At 39.1% G+C, this 23,315-nt stretch overlaps 1 protein-coding gene across 13 annotated transcripts in view; it reads right to left on the reverse strand.

Annotated features, from left to right (window-relative positions):
• Positions 1-23,315, reverse strand: part of Cadps2 (calcium dependent secretion activator 2) — a 521,450-nt gene that overhangs the window by 282,814 nt on the left and 215,321 nt on the right. For all 13 annotated transcript variants that reach the window (XM_041675424.1, XM_041675418.1, XM_041675426.1 and 10 more), the window contains exons 4-5: positions 10,878-10,958; positions 2,730-2,966 (exon numbers count right to left, since the gene is read on the reverse strand). In XM_041675424.1, coding sequence (XP_041531358.1) covers positions 2,730-2,966; positions 10,878-10,958 — 318 coding nt within the window. The remainder of the gene's footprint in view (positions 1-2,729; positions 2,967-10,877; positions 10,959-23,315) is intronic.

Consider the following 23,315-nt stretch of genomic DNA (forward strand, 5'->3'; position numbering starts at 1 on the left):
TAACATGGCTTGTTCTGTGTGTTCTGCTTTATTCTTCCTTCTAAATGCTTTGTGCATGGAGATTATGCAAAAGTGATTCCGTATGGCTAACTGCTTTGGATACCATAAACTTCCTTAATGAGTTCAATATATATTGCATGACCTGAGCGCAGGCACTGGTGAGGTGTTTCCCACACACCAGTAAACACAAAGTGGGTTGGCTGTCTTTCCTGTAGTCAACAGGTCCGTAACAGAAGTCAGATTCTAATGGAGATAATAAGCCACTGAGCCACAACCTGGCAGTGCGGCTGTGCTGAAAGGGAGCTCGGAAAGCAACATGAACGGTTAGGAAAAGGGAGCAAGAGCCTTTCACTCAAGGGAAGAGCGTAGGAGCAAAGCTTTCCAAGTCTATATTTTACTTCCTGAACCCTGAACTCACATCTTAGTTTAGATGCATTCTACTCCCAGCACTTTGGAGGCAGAACCAGACAGACCTCTGAGTGAGTGAGTTCGAGGCCAGCCTGGTCTACTAGTCCCAGAACAGGCACCAAAGTTACACAGAGAAATCCAGTCTCAAAAAAGCAAACAACAAACAAAAACAACAACAAAAAATACATTCTACACTGGACCAGTTCCAAGCCTAAAAACTGATATGTGAGTGTTTTGCCTAAAGGGGCCTGGCTGTTGGAAGGTTAGCCACTCATGCCTCAGGTATTCTAACCGTCCTTGCTTAGCATGATTTTCTTGGGATGCTGGGCACATAACTCATCCCTGAAACGCTGTGGGCACAGAAGACAGATTTGTATTCATCTGTGGGCACAAAATATCTGCCTTAGACAGATATGGCAATAAAGGCTGTCAAAACAATTTTATAAATATGCAAGTTTCTCAGACCACACAAAAGGAAGTTTCAGCTTGCATTCTTTTCTTTAGAGATTACATTGCTACCTCAATAGCTCAATCTAATATATTGGTAATAAAACAGAGAATAACAATTCAGTCACTCGGCATCACCATATAAGCCCAATCTTGACTTTGAAAGGGAAAAAGAACTCCTAAGTTACTCTAAGTTACTTATAATCTTTGAAGCCTTTTAAACAATAAAAAGGGAAATGTTCAGAACTGTATTTTTACGACTGAATATTTATAAAGATGGAAAATTAAGTATCATTAAAATTATTTTCTCTATATTTTCTTCCCTGGAAGCAAAGCAATTTGGCAAACCCATCACGTAAACCCAGGATGAACTGCGTTATAAGACAGCTACATATTTTCACTCTGACACCAGACTTAACACATTTACCTACAAAGCAATCCTGGAAGTAAAGAAAGACAGGCAGCTGTCACGCCCTTAAGTCCATTAAGTAAAGGGAAAATGAACAAAGGCAGACTTTTTTTTTTTTTTTTTTTTTTTTTTTTTTTGCTACCACTTAGCAAGTTGAACATCATGGAAGAATGTAAAATCTAGCTCCCAAGATGGTATGTCCTTGTTGTGGCCAGTCAGCAAATACCAACAGTGGCATTGGAAATAGCCAAAGCGAGAATCACAGTCCAAGGAAAAGCTATAACACTCCAGCAGAAGCATTGGGAGAAGGGCTGGGCAGATGGCTCAGTGAGTAAAGAGCGTCCTCTACAATCATGAGGCCCTGAGTTCGGATCCCCAGCACGCATGTGTGCCAGCAATGCCTATAACCCTAGCACTGTGTGCTGGGATGGGATTGCATTAGAGACAGCAGATCATGAGGGCTCATTGGCTAGCCAGGGAGGCCGAAATGGAGAACCCAGGGCTTCCAGTGAGAGACCCAGTCTCAAAAGGTAAGAAGGTAAAGACACTCTAATATGAACCTCTGGCTTTTGCATGGCCCCCCCACGAGTGTCAGCACAAATATGCAAACACACATACATCATTTCCGAAACTATAAATTTAGGCTTGACACTGCTGTCATTTGTACACAGAACAGTATCTTGAGTTAAAAAAAAAAAAACTGGAATGAAAGCTAAATGATGACCTGACTCTGTAATAATAATACAGCCTTTTATCATCATTTACTTTACATAAGGTTTTTTTTCCAAAGACTTTCGTGGGAATAAGTGTGTAAGCCCACAAACACAGTCCACAAGTCTAGACTGGACACTGACACAGATTAACACACTCTCCTGAGAGACAGGAGTGAGCAGCCTCATCATCAGTACTTTCTCTGGATTAGTAGAAAATGGACACAGTTCTGAGGCTTTGAAGACACATTTCTAATCCTGTGCTATTTGTTTCTGTCCTGTTCTTATTTCCTATCTCTATAATCCAAGTAGAATTCTTCAAAAAGAATCTCTTCATCATTACAGCTCCTAACACTGTGCTTTACAGCATTGTGATTGATTAAGCTCTAGAATGCTAACCCCACAGGAGAACTAAACTAAAACCCAAGTTAATCAAAAGCCAGATTAGACAGAGTCACTTATACGTTTAAATTCTATCTGCACCCCTGTGTATTTGATGTTTTGTCAATGTACTTACACTGGCTTAAAGGACACGTACCCACGACTCATAGCTGTTTCATTCATTCTAACATGGGTCCTACATTGAAAACAACTTGTATTCATCTGGATATGGAACCTATTGGTTCAGACAACGAGGACTGCTTTAACATTTCCTAAACACACTCTCCTGCTTTAAATTCCAAACGTTACCAGGAAAGTCAAAGGCATTCCAGCACAGCTCATGTCTGTGGGGAGTGGGAGGGAACGTCACTTACCTCTAAGGTGAAGGACAGCACCACGTCAGACTTGGACAGCTGGATCTCATTCTCATCTCCCAGGTCCAAAAATGCAGAATTCTGGGAACGCTTTAACTTTTGTAATTTAAATTCTGGGCCACCTTTTGAAACAGGAAGACTTTCTAAATTGGCCATTAGCAAATTCACGGAGGCCCGCAACTCTTCTATGTACATGTTCTCCATTTCTTTTGAGATAAATCTGGGGAATCTTCTTTCCTTAAAAACAGTTAAAAAGAAAATGATGTTAGGGCAGTCCCATTACAGCCATACCAGAAGAGACTACATGATACCATGGCTCACCTGTGTGGTTCTATGACACTTTCCATATCTGGGGGTTTAAAAGCCCCAGGTTTTGGTAGTCTTGACAATATCTAAAAGTACATTGTATATTCTAAGTAGTATGGTGATGGAGGTGGGTCTTGTATCTATCTGTTGCTTTCATTGGTTAATTAATAAAGAAAACTGCTTGGCCTCATAGGACAGAAAATTAGGTAGGCGGAGTAAACAGAACAGAATGCTGGGAGAAAGAAGCCGAGTCAGTCAGTCGCCATGATTCTCCCGCCGGACACAGACGCAGGTTAAGATCCTCCCTGGTAAGCCACAGCTCGTGGTGCTACACATAGAAATGGGTTAATCAAAGATGTGAGAACGAGCCAATAAGAGGCTAGAACTAATGGGCCAAGCAGTGTTTAAAAGAATACAGTTTCCGTGAAATTATTCCAGGGTAAAGCTAGCCGGGTGGTAGGACGCAGCCTGCCACTCCTTACTACAGTATGGAATGAATAACATTGTATATATTCTTTCGTATTTTCATTATAATAAGATGAGCACAGGTGAAAACAGATATGGTGGAACAGCTTAGTGTATAAATACATCTCAGTGAGCGCCATCTTTGAAGGACTTGGAGTAAGTAAGCGGTGTGCAAGAAAACACTCAGGGCATGCTGTTCTGCCAATCAGAGGAACATTTTCCTGGCATCATTCTCACCATACATATACAACACCATTGGGAAGTTATACCCTCTGTACATGAGTACTCACACTAAAACCCCCTTTACTGCAAATATTATGGATATATTTCTAGAACTGGAAATTTCCACGTTGCACAAACATGCAAAGATTCTTTATGGCTGCAATTCAGTCTTTCACTAAGGTTTAGAATAAAACTGAGTTTAAAGCAAAAGGCCAATTCATGATAGAAATCTATTAAATGAAAAAGAGATAACAATATTAATCTGGGACATTCTATTTTATTTCAGGAGTATATTGACCGCTTATTTTTTATCTCTGCAATCATTTTCTCACTTATTATACTCAATTAAAAGTGACATCCTGGGGGCTGGAGACATGGCTCAAACAGTAGAGAGCACTTGTTATTTCAGCAGAGCTGAAATTGTTCCCAGCACCCACATGGTACCTGGCACCCATCTGTAACTTCAGCTCCCGGGGCTCCAACTGCCCTCTGTTGACCCCCACAGGCATGCTTATGGTGCACAGACATACCTGCAGGCAAAGCACTCATACTCACAAAATAAATAAATTGAAATCTAAAACATAACATCCAAAACATTAATATTTAGAGCTAAATTGTCCTCCGAGAAGGTAGGTTATGCTAATTTATACTCCATAAAACAGCAAAACAGAACATATTTTCTGTCTTTACTCCATGCTAACTTGGCAATTGGCTCTTCTCTGCAATGTCAAGGGGATGTATCTCTCTGCAATGTCAAGGGGATGTATCTATTACGTGAAGTCCAGAGTTCCTCCCCTCTAAGGCGGAAACTAAAGGCTTGAGGATGAAGGCTTCATAAGGTCCCATTTCCAATGATTTTTGAATGTTCCAGACAATCTCAGCCTTATTGTTGTTTCCATTTGTATCACTGAGAACCTCATCTTTAATAATCCCCTCACAGCAGCTGGATACATTCAGCTTGCTCCTAACGGATGCATCAGACTCACCAGCACCGGGCTGTTAACTGCAAGGACTAGGGCATCAGGTCAGGAATCAACCTAGGAGTCCAGCTGCCTGCTTGCTCTCCTCCACTTTAACCTTCAGATACTTCTCTTAAAATCATTTACACACAATCAATATTAAAATACATATTTTTACAAACATCACCTTTCTGCATTAATAATTAATTTTCCTCAAGACCCTTATGTTGGATGCCTCATCACTTAATCGAAATTTTGCATATCCAGTAGGACAATTTTTTAGTTTCCTTACAAAATAATAAAGGTGACTCAATATTGTTTCAACGAAGACAAAAAAGGAAAAAGAAGTCATTAAACCACAGCTATGTATATTTTTTTTATTTATTTATTATGTATACAATATTCTGTCTGTATGCCCGAAGGCCAGAAGAGGGCGCCAGACCTCTTTACAGATGGTTGTGAGCCACCATGTGGATGCTGGGAATTGAACTCAGGACCTTTGGAAGAGCAGGCAATGCTCTTAACCACTGAGCCATCTCTCCAGCCCCAGCTATGTATATTTTTATGATTTAATTAATTTTATGTATTTGAGTCTATCTGATACCTGCAGATGTCAATAGAGGGCGCTAAACCACAGCTATGTATATTTTTATGATTTAATTAATTTTATGTGAGTCTATCTGATACCTGCAGATGTCAATAGAGGACGCTAGGTTCCGCCTAGAACTGAAGTCAGGGATAATTTTGTCTTCTCTTTAGAATAACATGTGCTCTTGAACACTAAGCCATCTCTCCAGCCCTAGTTATATATTTTTGGACAAGTTTTAAAAGCTTTGTAAGGGGAGGGGAAGAATCATGTGAAGGTCAGAAATGAGCAGAAGGATGAGGGACCTGTTTGGAAATAAAAGGGTAATGCTCATCTTTAACCACCAGGGGGCCAGGTACTGTGTTACACTTCCCGTTTACTTCCAGAGAAGCTACGAGTTAGCTTTTGTGATTTTGTCTGAAAAAGATGTAAATGTTTGTCTCCTATTTAAAATAGCCCATGGCTACAATATAAGTCTGCATTTTAAATTAACCACTTTATAACAAATTCAAGAAAGTTAAAGGACACCCAAAACCCTTTTTCTCAGATTCTCTTTGGAATAATTTTTTACTCTTCCACTGGCTTGCCCACTGATAAAGCATTGAATAAAATACTACGTTTTCATTTTCTAATTGTATGGACTTCATAGTTTTGCCTATTACAATTCTATGTTCACAGAGGAGCAAAAAGAAAAAGAAAAAAAAACTTGAGACATATTTGAAAGCTAAAATACATCTTTTTTTTCCAAATTTCTAAGGTGTTGCTTTTATGAAACCTAGCATTAGTACATAGCAGAAACCTATTTGTATTTAGGTATTGCTAAACATACTTCACCATTATCTGTCAAACAGGAAACTGATTGGCATCACTAAAATCAATTTATTATTTCAGTTTTGTGGGAAACTGACTATATTACATTTTTATTTATTTTGTGAAAAAAATCCTCGTAAACCTTCTTTTAAAGATTCAGTATTTATAGGAAATATTCCACCAACTTCATTTAACCCTTCTTTTGTTGGCTCTTGTAAAGAAAGTGGCAATCATAGATCAGGACACAAGTTAAATATCATTTATGCGAATGGGATTAGACATTATTTTCAAGTTGTTTAACTATGAGTTTTCACTATCAATGAAATTCTAACTTGTCCCCATCTGATATGGTGATACATGTTATTACATTTGGCCCATCTGGTATGGTGATACATGTTATAACATTTGGCCCCATCTGACATGGTGATACGTGTTATAACATGAAAGTTTGTCTTCTGCAAAGGTCTCTATTATTGTTTTTCATTGCTTCATGTTCTCTGTACTTTTCTCCTCCCTTTCTAGTCAGGCCCATTGGTGAGTCTCCCTAAGATGATACATCTTTCTTTTGTCTTTCATGACTGCTCAGGTGGGGTTCCTTTAATCCAAAAATATGAAATTCTCCAAAATTTGAAACTTTTTGAGCACTTTGATGCCACATACCTAATGTGTGATTAAGATAGTCAAAACTTAGGTGTACCAAGTAAACGGCTGTACAAAGTCACCTTCAGCCTATTCAATTAAGGGATGAAATATCAGGGTAATAGACTTTCTATTGAGACAAGCTCCTACTGCTGAAACTACTCATGCATACAAAAATATGCTAAAAGCTGAAGAATTTCAAATCTGGAATACCTCTGTTTCCAGTTAATCTGTATTAATTTTAGGATTACAGTATCATTTGAACTAATGTATGTAGACTCAGTACAAAGGCAATGGAAGTATTTGCAAATGTGAAAACATTTCAGTTATCTCAACCATACTGAAAGTCTCTCTTCCTTCCTATTTAAGAATGCTCCTCCATGGGAGAAATCAAGAGTCTCACAAATATGTCAGGAATTCAGTCCTGCCCTGGCTTTCTGATGATAATGTGTAGTAAAGATCCCACCACTCAGAAGACATTCACGTGGGCTGCAGAGATGCCTGAGAGAGTAATGGCACTTTCCACTCTGCTGAGGACAGAGGTTCGAGTCCCAGCATCCGTGTGGCATCTTACAACTGTCCTAAACGCCAGTTATGCTGGATCTAGTGCCCTCTTCTGGTCTCCATGGGCACCCAGGCATGCACACAGTATACATACATACTATACATACATACGTGTAGGCAATCATGTTCCTGTCAGTAACCTTTTACCCATGCTCCTATGAGAGAAAAAATAAAACAAAACAAAACAAACAAACCAAGAAAAAACACTCACTGGTTCACTAAGCTGGACTTGAGTGAAGTATTTCTTTTAGTGTGACACCAATTCCCTGTGTGAGCTGACTAAATGTTTGTTCACAACTTCCCAGTACAAGGGATGCAATGACTGTATGGGTATGCCTGATTCAGAAAGCTTTGAAAGACCATTAAGCAAAGAGACTAATTTGTCCTGAAGAGCAGCAATTCTGCCTCAAGACCGCAAACCCAGAAGCCCTGCTTGAATCTCCCTGCTACAGGCCTGCTCTGCAGCTGCAGACATAAGGCCCCACTGCCTCCTAACTGAGTTTCCAAGCTGCCACATAGATAGATATATAGACAGCCACAGGAAGAGAATATCCTTTCTTCTTCTCCATCTATCTGACTTCCTGTGGGTTCTGTTTCTATAGGAAGCCTACCTAATATGGGGAAGAGAAGCCTGAGTGTCCAAAAAAGATGGTTGTGAGAAGGACATGGGGTCTGGACAAAAACCTTGAAGCAAGTAAGAAAGGGTCATGATAGATGAAATGAACTAAGCCAGGTTCAGAACTCAGGTATTTAAGGTCAGTAGAGCAAGAGACCAATCACAGAGCATGGAACAATAGCTCACACTCACGGGCATAGCACCTTCAAAGGCTTTTGCAGAGACTCGCTGGCTGTTGTGTTGCTGGTGAGGGGTGGAGGCTGGAAGACCAGCTTAAGGGACAGAACAAATGCTTTGATGAGAAGCAGAGGTGAATGATGCCAAACAGAAGAGGAAAAATGGCAACAACTGTCCGGTGGAACTATTTCACAAGTAGAAGCAAGCAGAAAGTGTGGTGGCTCGTGTCTATAATCTCAGCACTCAAGAAGCTGAGGCAGAGTGGTCAGGCTACTCTCTGAGGTTACTTACCCTTGGCTGTAGTGAGATCATGTCTGAAAACATAAGTAGAAGCAAAAGGGTTTCCTAACAAGTTTTGCATGAAGCATGAGAAAAAGAAAGAAGTCAAATATGATGCTAAGTCTTTTTGTTGTTGTCTTTTTTATTTTTTTGGCTTGAGTAACAGAAAAAAAAATGGTGCTGCTCAAAGCTACCTGACCACTCATCCTTCTTCCTGCACAGCCAACCTCATGGATCTGTTTTCTTGGTAGTAACAATTATCTTTCATAGTTTAGCAACACAGCATCTTATCACTTCTCATGGGCCTTCCCAAATAAAATACGAGCTGTATTTGGCATGTAGGAATATTTCTGTCTTGTTTTAGTCCAAGGCAATTATATTTGTCTGGCTCTATCTTAAGCACTCAGGATAGTGCTTGCTCATAGTAGTGGATGCCCAGCAAATATTGTGCAAAAACTAAATAATCTGCATACTGCTGCACATCTAAAAAGAACACACGGACTTAGCTCCAGCTTTTCCTAGCCTTGTTAGCATTCCCTAACTTCTTCCTTGGCTAAAATAATAAAAATGGATATCCCCTATTATTTGACGCAATATCTGTTAGATTAAGAAATTTGCAAATGTAGACAGTAACCAGCCCCTGGAGGCCAGGACAAGGCCAGTGACCTAGTCTATTTATGCAGTAGCTCTGTGACATGGGAAAAATGAGTAGCCTTCCAAAACCTCAGCATCATCTATAGAACCCATGCTATCACCTGCCCTTGTGGCTCACAGTGCAATGAAAGAGGCATCAATCCACACAGTCACTGTGGTGACAAATTAGGCCTCTGTAGTAACAAGTCCAGTTTATAACGAGGCAGCTGTAAGGTACATCTAGACATGTCTCTGGATTCTTTCCTAGCCTTTGACCTATAAGAAAGGCAACCAGCCTACTAGGCAGGATCAAAGAGGCTGGCATTTCTTCCTGTAAGACTGCTTCATCTCTACAATTTCCAGGAGCTTTCAATTGCTGGATTTCTGTGCTGTGGATTGCAACAGTGTACATTCTGGAATGGTTCAGTGCGTCTATCAATTTCCAGAGGCCAGCAGGAAGGCAATTCTCTCCAACCCTGCTCTCTGTACGCACATCACTCTTCAGCCCCTCAGTCACAGCATCCCACATGGTAGGTCATCTGGAGAGTCTCCCTCTAGAAATCTGCCTTGTTTCCCACAACCTACCACCAACTCAATTACCCAATTTCTCTTTGTCTTTCTCTTTTTTTGTGCAATATCTCAATCTGTTCTCTAGCATTAAATTTAGACAGGCAGAGTATTAACACTCTGAAAATATCATATAATCACAAATATATTTTTTTTTCTTGGCAGGAGCATACAATGTAATGTTGGAGTCAGAATATGAAACGAATTTCCCGTGCTGGAAAAATTCACTGTCTTGGCTTAGGTGGATAGACATATACTCATTCAGTAGTAAATGCTTATGGATGCTGATATACATGTTAGATAAGAGAGAGGTGGGAGAAAAGAGGGAGAACATGGCAGAGAGGAAAAAGATATAGAAAGGAAAAGATAGAGAGAAGGGAAGGAACAGAGAGAGGAGAGAGAGAGAGAGAGAGAGAGAGAGAGAAGGAAGGAGACAGGAAAAGCCACACAGGAGAGAGGGAAGGAGGGAGGGAAGGAGGGAAAAAGAGAGAATGAAAAAGAAAGAGAGAGAGAGAGAGAGAGAGAAAGAGAGAGAGATAGGATAAAGGAGGAGGAGGAGAAGGGCATTCTATCCACCAACTACTCAGTTTTTGTTCAGCAGATAGAAAAGGAAGTCTTAAGTCATTGAACTAAATCAATCTACCAATTCACACCAAAGAATAGTTTTAATAACCTGCCAATTCATACCAAAGAATAGCTTTGGTGGTTAAGATGCATCTCTCTAAATATTCAAATTATTAAAAAGGAACTAAGCTTTTGTTTTAAGTATATTTTTGTTCTCAGAAATCATGAATATGCAAGTAAAAATCTCTAGGATTATTAAAGAAAACACATTTCATCTGTCATATTCTGTACTATAAATTTAAAATTATACTTTAGACAGTCAATCATTCCATCAAGTTGGCATCACTATTTGCCAAGCATTGTGCTTGAAATTTTGAAATACGATCTTATAAGGAAACCTTTCTCCCTGAATATATATATGTATGTACATATACATACATATATATATTCTAGTGCAATATAAAAACTTTTTCAAGTCTTGTTAGCAGTTAAACAAAAAATTCAGATTCCTTTAAATTACTACAAAAATTATCACTGAATTTGGACAACTCACATAGTAAGCATAGAAACTCCAGGTAGATAGCCTATTCCGGTTAGAAAATATGAATTCAAATATTTGGGATGAAAAAGTTATTCATATAGAAGAGCAAACCATAACTCATGTTGGGCATGTCTGTCTAGGTCAAGCATGATTTGGCAGACAGACATTCAGACAAGAAAAGATATGTGGTACCGCATGTTACCCAGCATAACAAACATACCTTTGCCATTTTCTCTGCCAACTGCAGGCGGCCATCGAGCTCCCTTCTGATCTGGGCTGCTTGCTCGTCAGCGTTATCCAGCTTAAAATGAAAAGAAATGCACGTGGGTATAAAATGGGACCTCACTGGCATAAAAACCAAGTCAAAATGACTAAGAAATTCTCAGTAAATCCCCTCCGCTACCTAGTCAGAAGTCTGCTTGGTTCCACTGTAGCCCAACAATATTACTTTTTATTGGGCTTACAATTTTTAAATTTGAAAGATTCAATAGCTCCATTTATTAAGTAATCTTAATCACTGCAAGAACCCTGTGCCAAATGTGTTTGCAACAAACCTAAAACAAGAAGTCCTTGTTTCCTTGAGGTTGACACAACTCATTATCAAATTTCATTATCCCATTCTCCTCTCTTCCCGATCAGCCCTGAGCACTTCTATTGATGAATTTCTTACTTGGTTCTCTTTCGGATGACAAGACATCGATTACCATTTCATTTCTCATTTCCTACTTTTTAAAAACATCTCTTCAATTTTTTGGTCTCTATGAATGCTAGACAGTGAAAGCACGGCTTGACCGACAACTTTCTGCCATTGAAGGCTGCATCCTAGTGATGGCTCACATGCGGCCAAGACATGTTCGCACATTTCTACAGACAAGCATTGCTTTAGAGCTCTACTTCGGGGTTTGAAATTAAACAGCCAGTAAATAAAAAAGTAATCATTATCTTTCAGAAATCCCCCACATATATGGAAAATTACTCTCACTTGTTAATTGAAATTATCAAGTTTTACTAATCTCCTCATGCTTATCCCCCTTCCCAATTACTCAATCTTCTTTTATTAGTTCATCATAAGACGTTAAACTTGTGGTATTCACTGGTAAATTCCTTCCCACTTCAATACATTTTCTTTTTTCTATCCTAATTATCAGAAGCTAGACCAAAGGATGTAACCATATTTTATTAAAGATAATTTACATATTTATGTGTATGTGTGTGAGTGTGACTGCATGCCACATGTGTGTAGATGTTCTTGGAGGACAAAAGAGGGTGTTGATCTCACAGATCTAGAGAAACAGGTGGTTCTGAGTGCTGTTATTTATTTTTTCCACTGGGGAAAAAATACAATAAAAAGGCGATTTTTATCTAAAGGATCATAGATTTTCCTCTCAGAACATTAGTATTTGAAGAAGTCACAAAACCCTTCAAATTTCACCAGAGCAATGTTTACCTCATTAAAGATATACTCTTTAGATCAATAGTTTTACTTATGTATTTTTCAAGACAGGGTTTCTCTGTGTAGCCTGAGCTGTCTGTTCTTTAGACCAGGTTGGCCTCACACTCAGATATGCCTGCCTCTGCTTCTCACGTGCTGGGATTAATGGCATGCGCCCCCATAATCTAGCTGTTTTACTTAATTTTAAAGAAGGATTGTTCCACTCGTTTCTGAATTTTAATGGGGTTCGTATTGCAAGAGACACTGAACGACGTTAAAAATGCCCATGTCTTCACTGCATCTGTCTGAGGATGTAGGCAAAGGAAAGTATTCTTCAGCGATCAGGAGCCCTAACTTCAGTGAGCTGAGAAACTGAGCAGTGCTGATCCCTCCTGGTACCTTATTATAATCACAGCTCTCTCCTTTCACCCAGCCCCCAACTAGTTAGTTTTGATAATGATGAACTTCAGGTTACACAATGCTTAAAAATACATTCTGCTACAGAAAAGAGGATTATAATTTACATAACAAAATAAGAGATACTCCCCAGAGAAGGCAACTTTGATAAACGAAGGGGAGCTTTGAGTCTGAAGCCTGTGACCTCTTTGCAGTCTCAAAGGTCAGAGTGTCCTTCTGAATACTCACGTTCAAAACTAGCGTCACTGACTAAAAACTCTGAAGTGTGTGTGTGTCTCTAGCTACAACACACCATGGGAGACCCAGACTTACCTTTAACTGTCTACTTAAAAGTTCAACTTAGTCAAAGAAAAAACATATTGAATTTAATGGTCCCAGAAGAAATAAATCTTATATTTTGACTCATTCTGCTGAGCACATAATGCCATGTTCTAAGTGATATGTTATCTACCCCATTCCTTAAGTCCTAAATACAGGGGTTGTCTTTGCCCTCTCCTTCCTAAACAGCTCAGGCCCAATCTACCTACAGTCAAACAGAGCAAGACCTAGAGCTACATAGTTGAAGACATGTGTACCTGGAATACTTCACCAGATCTCTTTTTGTACATAAATAGTATGTATACTTGCGTATGTGTATGTGTACACATATGACCTTCAAGCTCCATCAAGTATATCCCATTTTGCAAACAGGTACAAATGAAATAATTAATAATAAAAGTGACAGGATGGGGGAGATAACCCAGCGAGTGAAGTGCTGCGTGAAAACCTAAGTCCAGGTACTCAGCACATATATAAAAAGCCAGGTGTGGGATGTAGGGATACACATCTGTAATCTCGGAATTGGGCAGGCAGCAAAATGAGAATTCCTCACCTTGGCTGGAGAACTACCACCTTAGCCAATCAAAACGCACCTGGTTCAGTAAGAGACCGCATTTCAAAAATAGGCAGAGGTTGACTGAAGAGAACTGAGACCTGACACCAACCTCTGACCTCCACATGTACACACACACACACACACACACACACACACCACACACATATTACACATATAAGGGAACACATATACACACCTGTACACATAAATATATTCTCAAAAAGGGAGTAAAGGAGAAAACAATTTCTTTGTTCTTTAAACCCTCGGTGCAACCTAAATAAGTGATTTTGCACACACGCAAGGGAGTATGGTGTTCAAGGGAAAGTAAAGCCCGAGAAAATTAGAGAGTGAGCTTTTGGAGATACTGGTGACACAGCAGAAGCCATTGCTGGGCATACAGCTATGTGGCTTCAGAGGCTGCAGCAGAGGATAGCAGGCAAGCCTCCACTTGAGCAGTGCACCCTCTATTGCAATTTCATCTCCTCCAAGTACATGATTTCAATATTTTATGTGACAAAAGATTACTTACCACACAGATGTCTTCCATAGCACTGGGGACAGGACTTTTAAAGAGTGTCACTCAACCCTGACCATGACAGATGCACAAAAACCCCTCTCATCTCAGCAAGGCCTCTAGTTTAAATCACACAGACATTTTAACTTCAAGTTTCAAAGTGTTTCACTAGCTTGTCAGACGGTATTAAGAAATGTACATTGATTTTTTTTTTCCTCACCTTCGCTGCTACAGGCATACTATTTCCCCATTCACAATTCTCTAGCTGAGAACTCTTATCTTGACCCTTAGGGGAGTTGAGACTGTTTAAAGTTGTGAGCAGGATTTTTATAGAGAAATAGGTTTCCCTTCCCAGAACTGCTTGGGTTTGATAGCTGCAGTACAATTGCAACAAGAAACAGGTCAAGTATTGGAGAAATTTCTTCAATGAAAAACGTGCTGGGATCAGTAAGAATTTGTGAATGTGGAAATACTTAAAATGGAGAACTTTGGCAGGCTGATCTCAAATCCTAAACTATCATTGCCCATTTTTTTTCTCTCGATCTGCAGAGAAAAATAAGCACCAGAGAACAGAAATACTTTTGAGAAGTACTGGGTAGGCCTATGCATGTTGAATCGTATCTTAATGAAATTTTTAAAGAATTTATTTATTTTAAATCTTGATCTCAGTTTCCCATCCGTCTTCTCCACCCACCTCTCTTCGGCCCCCTCTCATCCACTTCTTCTCTGTTTCTATTCAGTAAATGGCAGGTGTCCCATGCTTATCAACAAAACATGGCATACCAAGTTGCAGTAAGACTAATCACCTCTCCATGTATTAAGGCTGGCCAAGGCAATCCAGTATGAGAAATTGGGTCCCAAAAGCCAGCTAGTGTCCTAGACAGCACCTGCTCCCACTGTTAGAAGTCCCACAGAAAGAAAAGGCTATACACCAGAATCATATGTGCAGAGGGCCTAGGTCAGTCCCATGCAGGCTCCTGGGTTGTTGGTCCAGTCTCTGTGAGCCCCTATGAGCCCAGGTTAGTTGATTGTGTGAGTTTTCTTGTGGTGTCCTTGACCCCTCTGGCTCCTACAGTTCTTCCTCCCTCTCTTCAGCAGGATTCCCCAAGCTCTGTCTAATGTTTGACTGTGAGTCTCTACATCTGTTTCTACCAGTTGCTAGATGAAGCCTCTCTGATGACTACTGAGGTGGGTACCAATCAACGAGTATAGCAAAATATGATTGGGCATCATTCCATTGACATTTTCCCCCTCCAGTTGTGTTTGGTTCTATCCTAGGTTTCCAGGCCATCCAACCTCTGGGTTCTGGCACTTCAGGCTCTGTCAGGAGTGGGCTCACTCTCATGACATGGGTCTCAGGCTGGACCAGTTGTTGTTTGGCATTTCCTCCAATCTCTATGCCACCCTTACCCCAAACACCTCCCCTAGGCAAGATGATTGTAGTTCAAAGGTTTTGTGGCTGGGTTGGTGTCCCAATTCCTCCACTGGTAGTCTTGCCTTTTCATAGGACATGGCTGGTTTGGGCTATGTAATTCCTTATTTCTAGGCGTCTTAGCTGGGGCCATCCTTGTAGATTCCTGGGAGGTTCCCTTGCACTAGGTTTCTACTTGATCCTGAAATGACCTCTTTTCCTCTTTTTCAGTACTCTCCCCCCAACCCCACCCCACCTGATGGCTCACGTTCCCATCCTCACCTACGCCCAATACACCCACTAAATCTCTTCTATTTATCCTTCCCAGGGAAAGCCAAGAAGAAAGTTGTTTTTAATTTATTTTTAATTATGTGTATATGTGTCTTTGTATGGACATGTGCATATGTGAGTGCTTGTGCCCACAGAGGACACTGGATCCTCTGGAGTTGTAGCAGCTGAAAACCACTTAATATGGGTAGGTGCTAAGAAATGAACTCAGGTTCTCTGCAAGAGCAGCAAACACTCTTAAACAATGAGCCATCTCTTCAGCCTAAGAAAACTAGGGCATTCAATAAAAAGATAACTTTACCAAGTTTCACCCAATAGATTCTTTACATAGATGGTGACTTTTCCTTCTAATGCTCCAAAAACTACCAACAAATTCTTTTTTTTTTTTTTTTTTTTATTTTCGAGACAGGGTTTCTCCGTAGCTTTTTGGTTCCTGTCCTGGAACTAGCTCTTCTAGACCAGGCTGGCCTCGAACTCACAGAGATGCACCTGCCTCTGCCTCCCGAGCGCTGGGATTAAAGGCGTGTGCCACCACCATCCGGCTCCAACATATTCTTAAATTCATTAAATCTAATCACATATTAATAGATTGTTCTAAAACTGTCCTTCATGGCATGGTTCAGTATGAAAGTCCTATGTGATCAAACTGCTACAGCCAACCAGGCTGACTGCTCTTATATTAATCTTGTTGACCACAAAGAAAAAATTAATAGTTCTGTTTTTCCATAATGGCATCTTTGTATATGCTAACTTGAACAAAGTGTACCTCTCTTCCTCCCACTGGAAAAAAAAAGTCAATTACATTTTTCTCTGAATTTCCACTCTAATTATGGCATATTTTTGCAATTAAGTATCTTGTTAATTTTCTTACCAGTATGAAAAAATACAAATTGGCTATGATTTATACTGTTACATAGCTTTGTATTTCCCTTGAGGTTAACGCATAATGGTATACTGCATAATTTTTATCTATAAATCTGTTTATTTACATATATCCATCAGAAATAACTGTTGCAAACAAAATGCTTCTCTAAAATCAGTTTACAGAGTGCTTTGGGATTTATCATATAGTTTTAGAATACCCTTTGCCTACTTGATGATATCCACTATACAAATAAATTCTCTAACATGGTATCAAAATAGTGATCAAAGTATCTATTATTATCAGATTATTTTACCTCACCTGTTAATTCTCTGTCATGACTTAAATCACAAATGGAAACAGAGCATTTCTCTACCCAGATGACTTTATTAAATCATGTTCCTAAGTGTCCCAGTTCCCCCTTGTCTCAGGTGTGTATTTCTGTCTTCATTATTAGCTGCTGTAGTTCAGATGGCCTATTGCAGCTATTTCTCAATGACGAGTCATAAGTCAGGGAACAGGGCTTCTCCATCTCTCACGTTCCAGATCTAGGAGTCCGCACAAAGAAAAGTCCTTTCTTTATAGTCACCCTAACATGAATTCAAATTAAAACTAGAGTGATCTTTAGAACCAACTCCTTAAAGGTTCTCCATAATGGTATATGAATCTTACTACAGTGGATCATACTAAAATCTCAGAAGCAGAAGGGAAAGTCCCAGGGTATTAGAAGAGGAAGGAAATAGATGAAATAAAAACTAAGTAAGAGAGTATGATGCCCTAACACCTTAGCCCAGTATTTAGACTCTCAAACTCTTTGTAACAAGCCACCACCCTAACCTATTGTACTGTTGTGTTATCTACACAAATTTATCTATAATTTTATCAATCATGAACATTCAGACATTTTCCAAACTATGTGCACAGGGCTCACTTCTCCTGGGGGAATCCTTTTCTTCCAACTTTATTTTGTTTTCCCTATCAATCTCCAAACATCTGAGAAAGGTATTTGAACCAAATATTTAGTAAATACACTATCCAAAGATCTACTCTTCACAACTGTCTTGAATTTCTCAGGTGTTTATGATCTCTTCCGCCAGATGTGGTGCACATACTTTTTTTTTTTCACTTTATCTCATCCTGCTGACAGGAATGAAACACATCCATCTTTAATAGTGGGATTCAAGCAACTATATTTTAAAGCAAAGACAGAGAATAATTCCACTTGTATTTGGAAGTTTCTTGAATCCTAATTTATTCTTCGCATCGATTCATTTCCCATGAAGCAACCCCATGAGAACAAACTAAAAATCTGCTCCTTGCCTTTTGATGATTAAAAATGCGCTAACAACTACAAAATAACTATTTTTTTGTGATTTCATACAACCGAAGAACATAAGGAAATGAAGTTATTCCCTGACTCTTGAGAGCAATGTGTTCCCTGTATGATGTTATCTATGATAGAATCAGATAACATCCTGTCTGCTCGATACAAACCTTTAAAAGAACTCCCTTATATCTACCTCTTAAATTATGCATAAAAATCTGACTCAGAAATAGAAGTTCTGCCACAGATTCTTGTAGAACAGTTCTAAGAGTCTTAAAAATTCATTTCCCAAATCACAGTTTCCTTTGAATACGTAAAACAGGGAAAAGATGAATGAGTTAATTAGATAGATAATTACCCTATGTGAACCGAATTAAACTATATTAAATAATGGATCAAAATGTTCAAAGGCAGGAGCGTAAGAAATTTAACCTCAAATGTTAAAGTCATGCGATTTCTGTAGCCTGGAGGATATACACACTGTTCTATAGGTACACATGCACGTAGCCATGCACATATAACCTTAAAATGTCAGATGCAACTTTGTAAAATCTTATACATCACAAAGTTTTTCTTTAGAATCTATATTAATATTTAATATTTTAGGACTGGATAGAAGGATCAGGGGTTAAACGTAATTGCTTCTCTTCCAGACAATTTGGGTTCAGTTCTCAGCACCCACACCAAGCTGCTCACAAATGCCTGTAACTCCAGTTCTAAAAGATCCAATGCCTTTTGGTCTCCATAGGCACCAGGTATATACATGGTACCCATATATACAAGGAAGCACTCACACATGCATGAAAAGTACAAGTTAATAAGTTTTAAAAATTCATCTTTGTAAAGAACTAATTAACTAACATTTTCAAGCAACAATTTGCTAATAATATTTTCTTGATAAAATGGTTTCATCTATATTCACATTAACCATCCTGGGGTTGAAAGTTTACCACTAAATAAAATAATGTACATAAACTCACTTATCCAGATAGGAACTGTAACTCCATCATGACTAATAAAAACTACAAACAACCATCACTTATTTGATATCATTAACTGTTCTAACTTTTATAAGCATTTACCTCAGTTAGCCTTAGAGCATTCTTATACAATGGCTCTCATTACTGTCCTAAAGTCAAAGAAACCTGAATCACAGGTGGTTTAGGCCACTTTCCTATGGCCACACAGTGATATGGGTTGGACAAGGGTGTTGATATTACTGTTGAGCTATGGGTTGGACAAGGGTGTTGATATTACTGTTGAGCTATGGGTTGGACAAGGGTGTTGATATTACTGTTGAGCTATGGGTTGGACAACGGTGTTGATATTACTGTTGAGCTATGGGTTGGACAAGGGTGTTGATATTACTGTTGAGCTATGGGTTTTAGCACAACTGCTTCACAGTCCTATGGTCAGTGTAACATATATCTTCTGTCCTTTGCTTTTCATGATATATGAGTAAATGCATACAACAGGAAACACATTATATATTACTATACGGTTAATAGGAAAAATAACATTTACCCTGTGTAGGTTGTTAAAATAGAGTAAAGGAGGCATCTCTCTCTCACACACACACAGATCAATAGAAAATGACAGGTTTACAGAGTATGACAGAAAATTGTAATTCCTCATATTTTTTATCCTCTCTCAACATTTAGCAAAAAAAAAAATGGAGGGAGTAGGAGGGAGACCTTTGTAGAGGAAGTGGAATTTCCTTTGGTGTTGAAGAATAGAGAGGTAAGATAGCCAAGTGGTGGGGATCATGCAAGGTAAAACCAAAATGTAAGGAGATGAAGCATGGCAACTATTAATGTGGTATTATACAGCTAAGTGTTACATGACAATTAGATGTTCTACAGATGTAGGGCTGTGGACGTTTCATGCAAACTCTGTACTATTTTATTTTAGAAATAGAAGGAACATCCACATATTCTGATGTCCAAAGGGGGTTCTGGAACCATGCCTCCACAGCAACTGTACAAATGATTCAGAGATGGAGAGAGAAGTCTTATTCACCTGAAATTGCTTATAGAAGAGTTATAACATCACAGTAACATAAGAAATGATGTCATTTTAAGTCTTTAACAAGAACAGAAGTATTTCAATTACTTTGTACTAAGATTTAGGAATTAATCATCTATTCATTGTATAAGATCTTTCTTACTAAAGTGATAACCAGACTGTACTATACTAAGGAGACTGGGACAAAAAAAAAGAATTTATAATTTTTTTCTAGTTTAAAGCAAGGAATATTTAAGATAAGGCTTAAAATATTAAAATTCTCTCAATAACTGCAAAATCTGTATTCCAAATCTTATGCCTAATTATAATTATAAATTTGCATATCAAATTTCATGTATTATGTTCAAATAGACAAATAATATTTGGATTTTAATACATGTAATACCAAACTGATTCCAGGAACCACCAGTGAGAAGTCCTGCTTCTGGATAATTGCGACCACACAATGGAAGGCAGGAACAATGCTCAAGCAGAGGAAGCACTACGTTGGAACAAAAGCCAGAGACCACGTTTTATAGAAAAGCTCTAACAGACAAACATAACCAATTCCTACCACTATTGGAATTTACATTCATATTTTGTTTCTTCCAAGGAAAGTTGGTGATTCATTGTTTTCATCTAGGCAGATATGCAGGAATTCTGAAAGAGAATCCAGAACACAGAAACAGAAGAATGTATGGATAGACTTTAGGGAGGCCCAGCTGTTCAAGAGTTTTATATGCAATAGAGAAGTAAATACAGATCTCTGTTTTGGTTTCAAGTTTCAATGTCACCCACAGCCTCATGTTATAAACACTTGGCTCCCAGTTGGAGACACTGCTTTGGGAGGATACACAATCTTTTGGAGGTGGGACTTAGCTGGAAGCCATGGAGTCCTTGACGGTGTTTTGTCTAGGGCCCTCTCTACACTCTCTGCTTCCAAACTGCCATGGAATGAGCAACTCTACTGAACCAACCATGATGTTCCATCAAACAAAGTATATAGGCCTAAGTGGCCATAGGTTTGCATTGTTCCTCACAGGAATTTGGCTTTGGGATTTTGTAATGATGCTCAAGCAATCACTACAGTAAAGTTGTACCAGAAGTGTGGTCTTTGGACAAGGGTTATAGTAGGAATTTGGAAGAATCACAGTCCTGGGCTAGAGAAGCTCAAAATGCTGTAAGCAGAGCTGTACAGATGGCTTTGGAGGGAACTCAGAAATCTCCTGGAAACAGAAGCGACCATGAATTTCTCGTAGGAATAGGGCTCTCTTGGATACTGGACTAAAAGTTACTTCTTTTACATTCTGGCAAAGAATCTGTCTTCATTTGTCGCAGTCCTGGAACTTGATGGGAAGCTGAGTTTAAAGGTAAAAAATGAATTACATGTGGAGGAAATTTTACTTGTAGCATCTGGACTGTGGCATGGTTATGGATAGCTGATTTTTGATTACTAAAATTTCTGAGAGTTAAATAGAGGCCTGAGACAATAAGGGGAGAAAAGTATTGCAGTAGATTTAAATATATACAGTATGGCTAGAAAAGGCATGAGTAAAAGGTTTTGAGCAATGAAAGTATAGTGTTACATTGTAGAACATTATTTTTAACTAGGCAAAGATGGGTTACATTGTTTTTTGCTGTGGAATATTACTTTAACTAAGCGGAGATGTGTTACTTTTGTTTGTGCTGCATTTGTTTAATTATATAAGGAGGTATTGCATTTGTTCCACCTTGCCTGCCCAAGACACCTGATGTAATAAAAAAAACTGACTGGCCAAAAGCTAGGCAGAAGAGGAATAGGAGAGGCTGGTGCGTAGAGAGAATAAGAATAATCTAGGCTGAGGAACGAAGAGAATTAGGGAGACACATGGGGCCAGACAGACAGACACAAAAGAAGCAGGAAACGTAGGATATACAGAAAGAAAGAAAGAAAGAAAGAAAGAAAGAAAGAAAGAAAGAAAGAAAGGTAAAATGTCCCAAGGCAAAAACAAAAATGAACAGAAATAGGTAAAGTTACAACAGCTAAGCTATGTCCAAGCATTCATAACTAATAAGAAGTCTCTTGTCATGATTTGGGAGCTTCTTGGAGACCCAAGAGAAAGCTTGCTACAACGTTACAGATATTGGTGTTACCTTTAAAATTTTGAGTTACTTTCTAGTGGGACACTTAGAAAAATGTTTCTTTAAGTCTAGGCCCTATCCATCACAAATTCCCAGGACACAAAATTACATAAAATTGTTCATTTTAAACTTTCATTTGAGAAGACAAATCCCTGGTACATCTTGTTTACACAGGGAAGTCTAAGAAATTGTATTCTTGAGTCCAGCCACTCAAGCCTTCAAAAGCCACACCAGTAACTACCCAAAGAGGCTTGGTAGCAACTCAGGTGTCAGCAGACCTCAGTATCATCCACTTGACACTGCATTTCCAGGCATGTAGAATGTGTGACAAGACCATGGGGACATCTACTGATATTTCAAAGGAAGGCTCTGGAAGTTAGACAATGTCTAGCAGAATTAGATTTCCTACAAAGACCCTTAGGTGAGAGAGAGGATGATATGTAAAACTGTGTGACGTGGGAGTGATTTCTTTCTAATCTGTTGCTTTCATTGGTTAATTAATAAAGAAACTGCCTAGGCCCATTTGATAGGCCAACCCTTAGGTAGGCGGAGTAGACAGAACAGAATGCTGGGAGAAAGAAGCTGAGTCAGGGAGTCGCCATGATTCTCTCACTCCAGACAGACGCAGGTTAAGATCTTCCCTGGTAAGCCACCTTGTGGACTACACAGATTATTAGAAATGGGTTAGATCAATATGTAAGAGCTAGCCAATAAGAGGCTGGAACTAATGGGCCAGGCAGTGTTTAAAAGAATACAGTTTCCGTGTAATTATTTCGGGTAAAGCTAGCCGTGCGGGCGGCTGGGTGCCAGGAATGTAGCCGGGCCACACATATTACAACAACTGTGAAGGTGAAGGCTAGGCCGCAGTGGAGACCATAGTGGGCTAGAGATGCCATGATGTGGAACATAACAGACCATACATAGAGTGATCCTGAGAGAGAACACAGAAGGCTGGCAGGCTGGAGACCACCTCCATAGAATTGAAAGAAACTACAACATTCAGTGGGTACCCTAACGGGCTTGGTCTTGTTCTGATCTGATCCTTACTTTTGATCCCTCTATTTATCCCTTTCCCAACTAAAATATTCCTCAGCAGTGCTTCCTATCACAAGGTAATTCCTAAGCTCTTTCATCAAATTGTTTGACTCTTTAAGCCCATCTCTCATTTATCTAGAAATTCATACAACATGCCTTCTAGTTTACGGCAATCTGTGTATAATTAGATTTTCAACACTGTGACCAAATACCTAAGAGAAAATAATTTAGAAACAGAATTTATTTGCTTCATAGTTATAGCGGCTTTTTTAGTCCTTGTAGAAGAAGAGATTCTTTTCCTCATGGTGGATGGGAAGCAGAGCGAGGCAGAGGTTTCTAAGAGCTACATCTCTTAGGGATATACCCCCAGTGACCT

The sequence above is a fragment of the Microtus oregoni genome, unplaced genomic scaffold (genome assembly GCF_018167655.1).
Source record: "Microtus oregoni isolate MIOR12 unplaced genomic scaffold, Mior012 000026F_ref0000081, whole genome shotgun sequence".
Taxonomy (NCBI): domain Eukaryota; kingdom Metazoa; phylum Chordata; class Mammalia; order Rodentia; family Cricetidae; genus Microtus; species Microtus oregoni.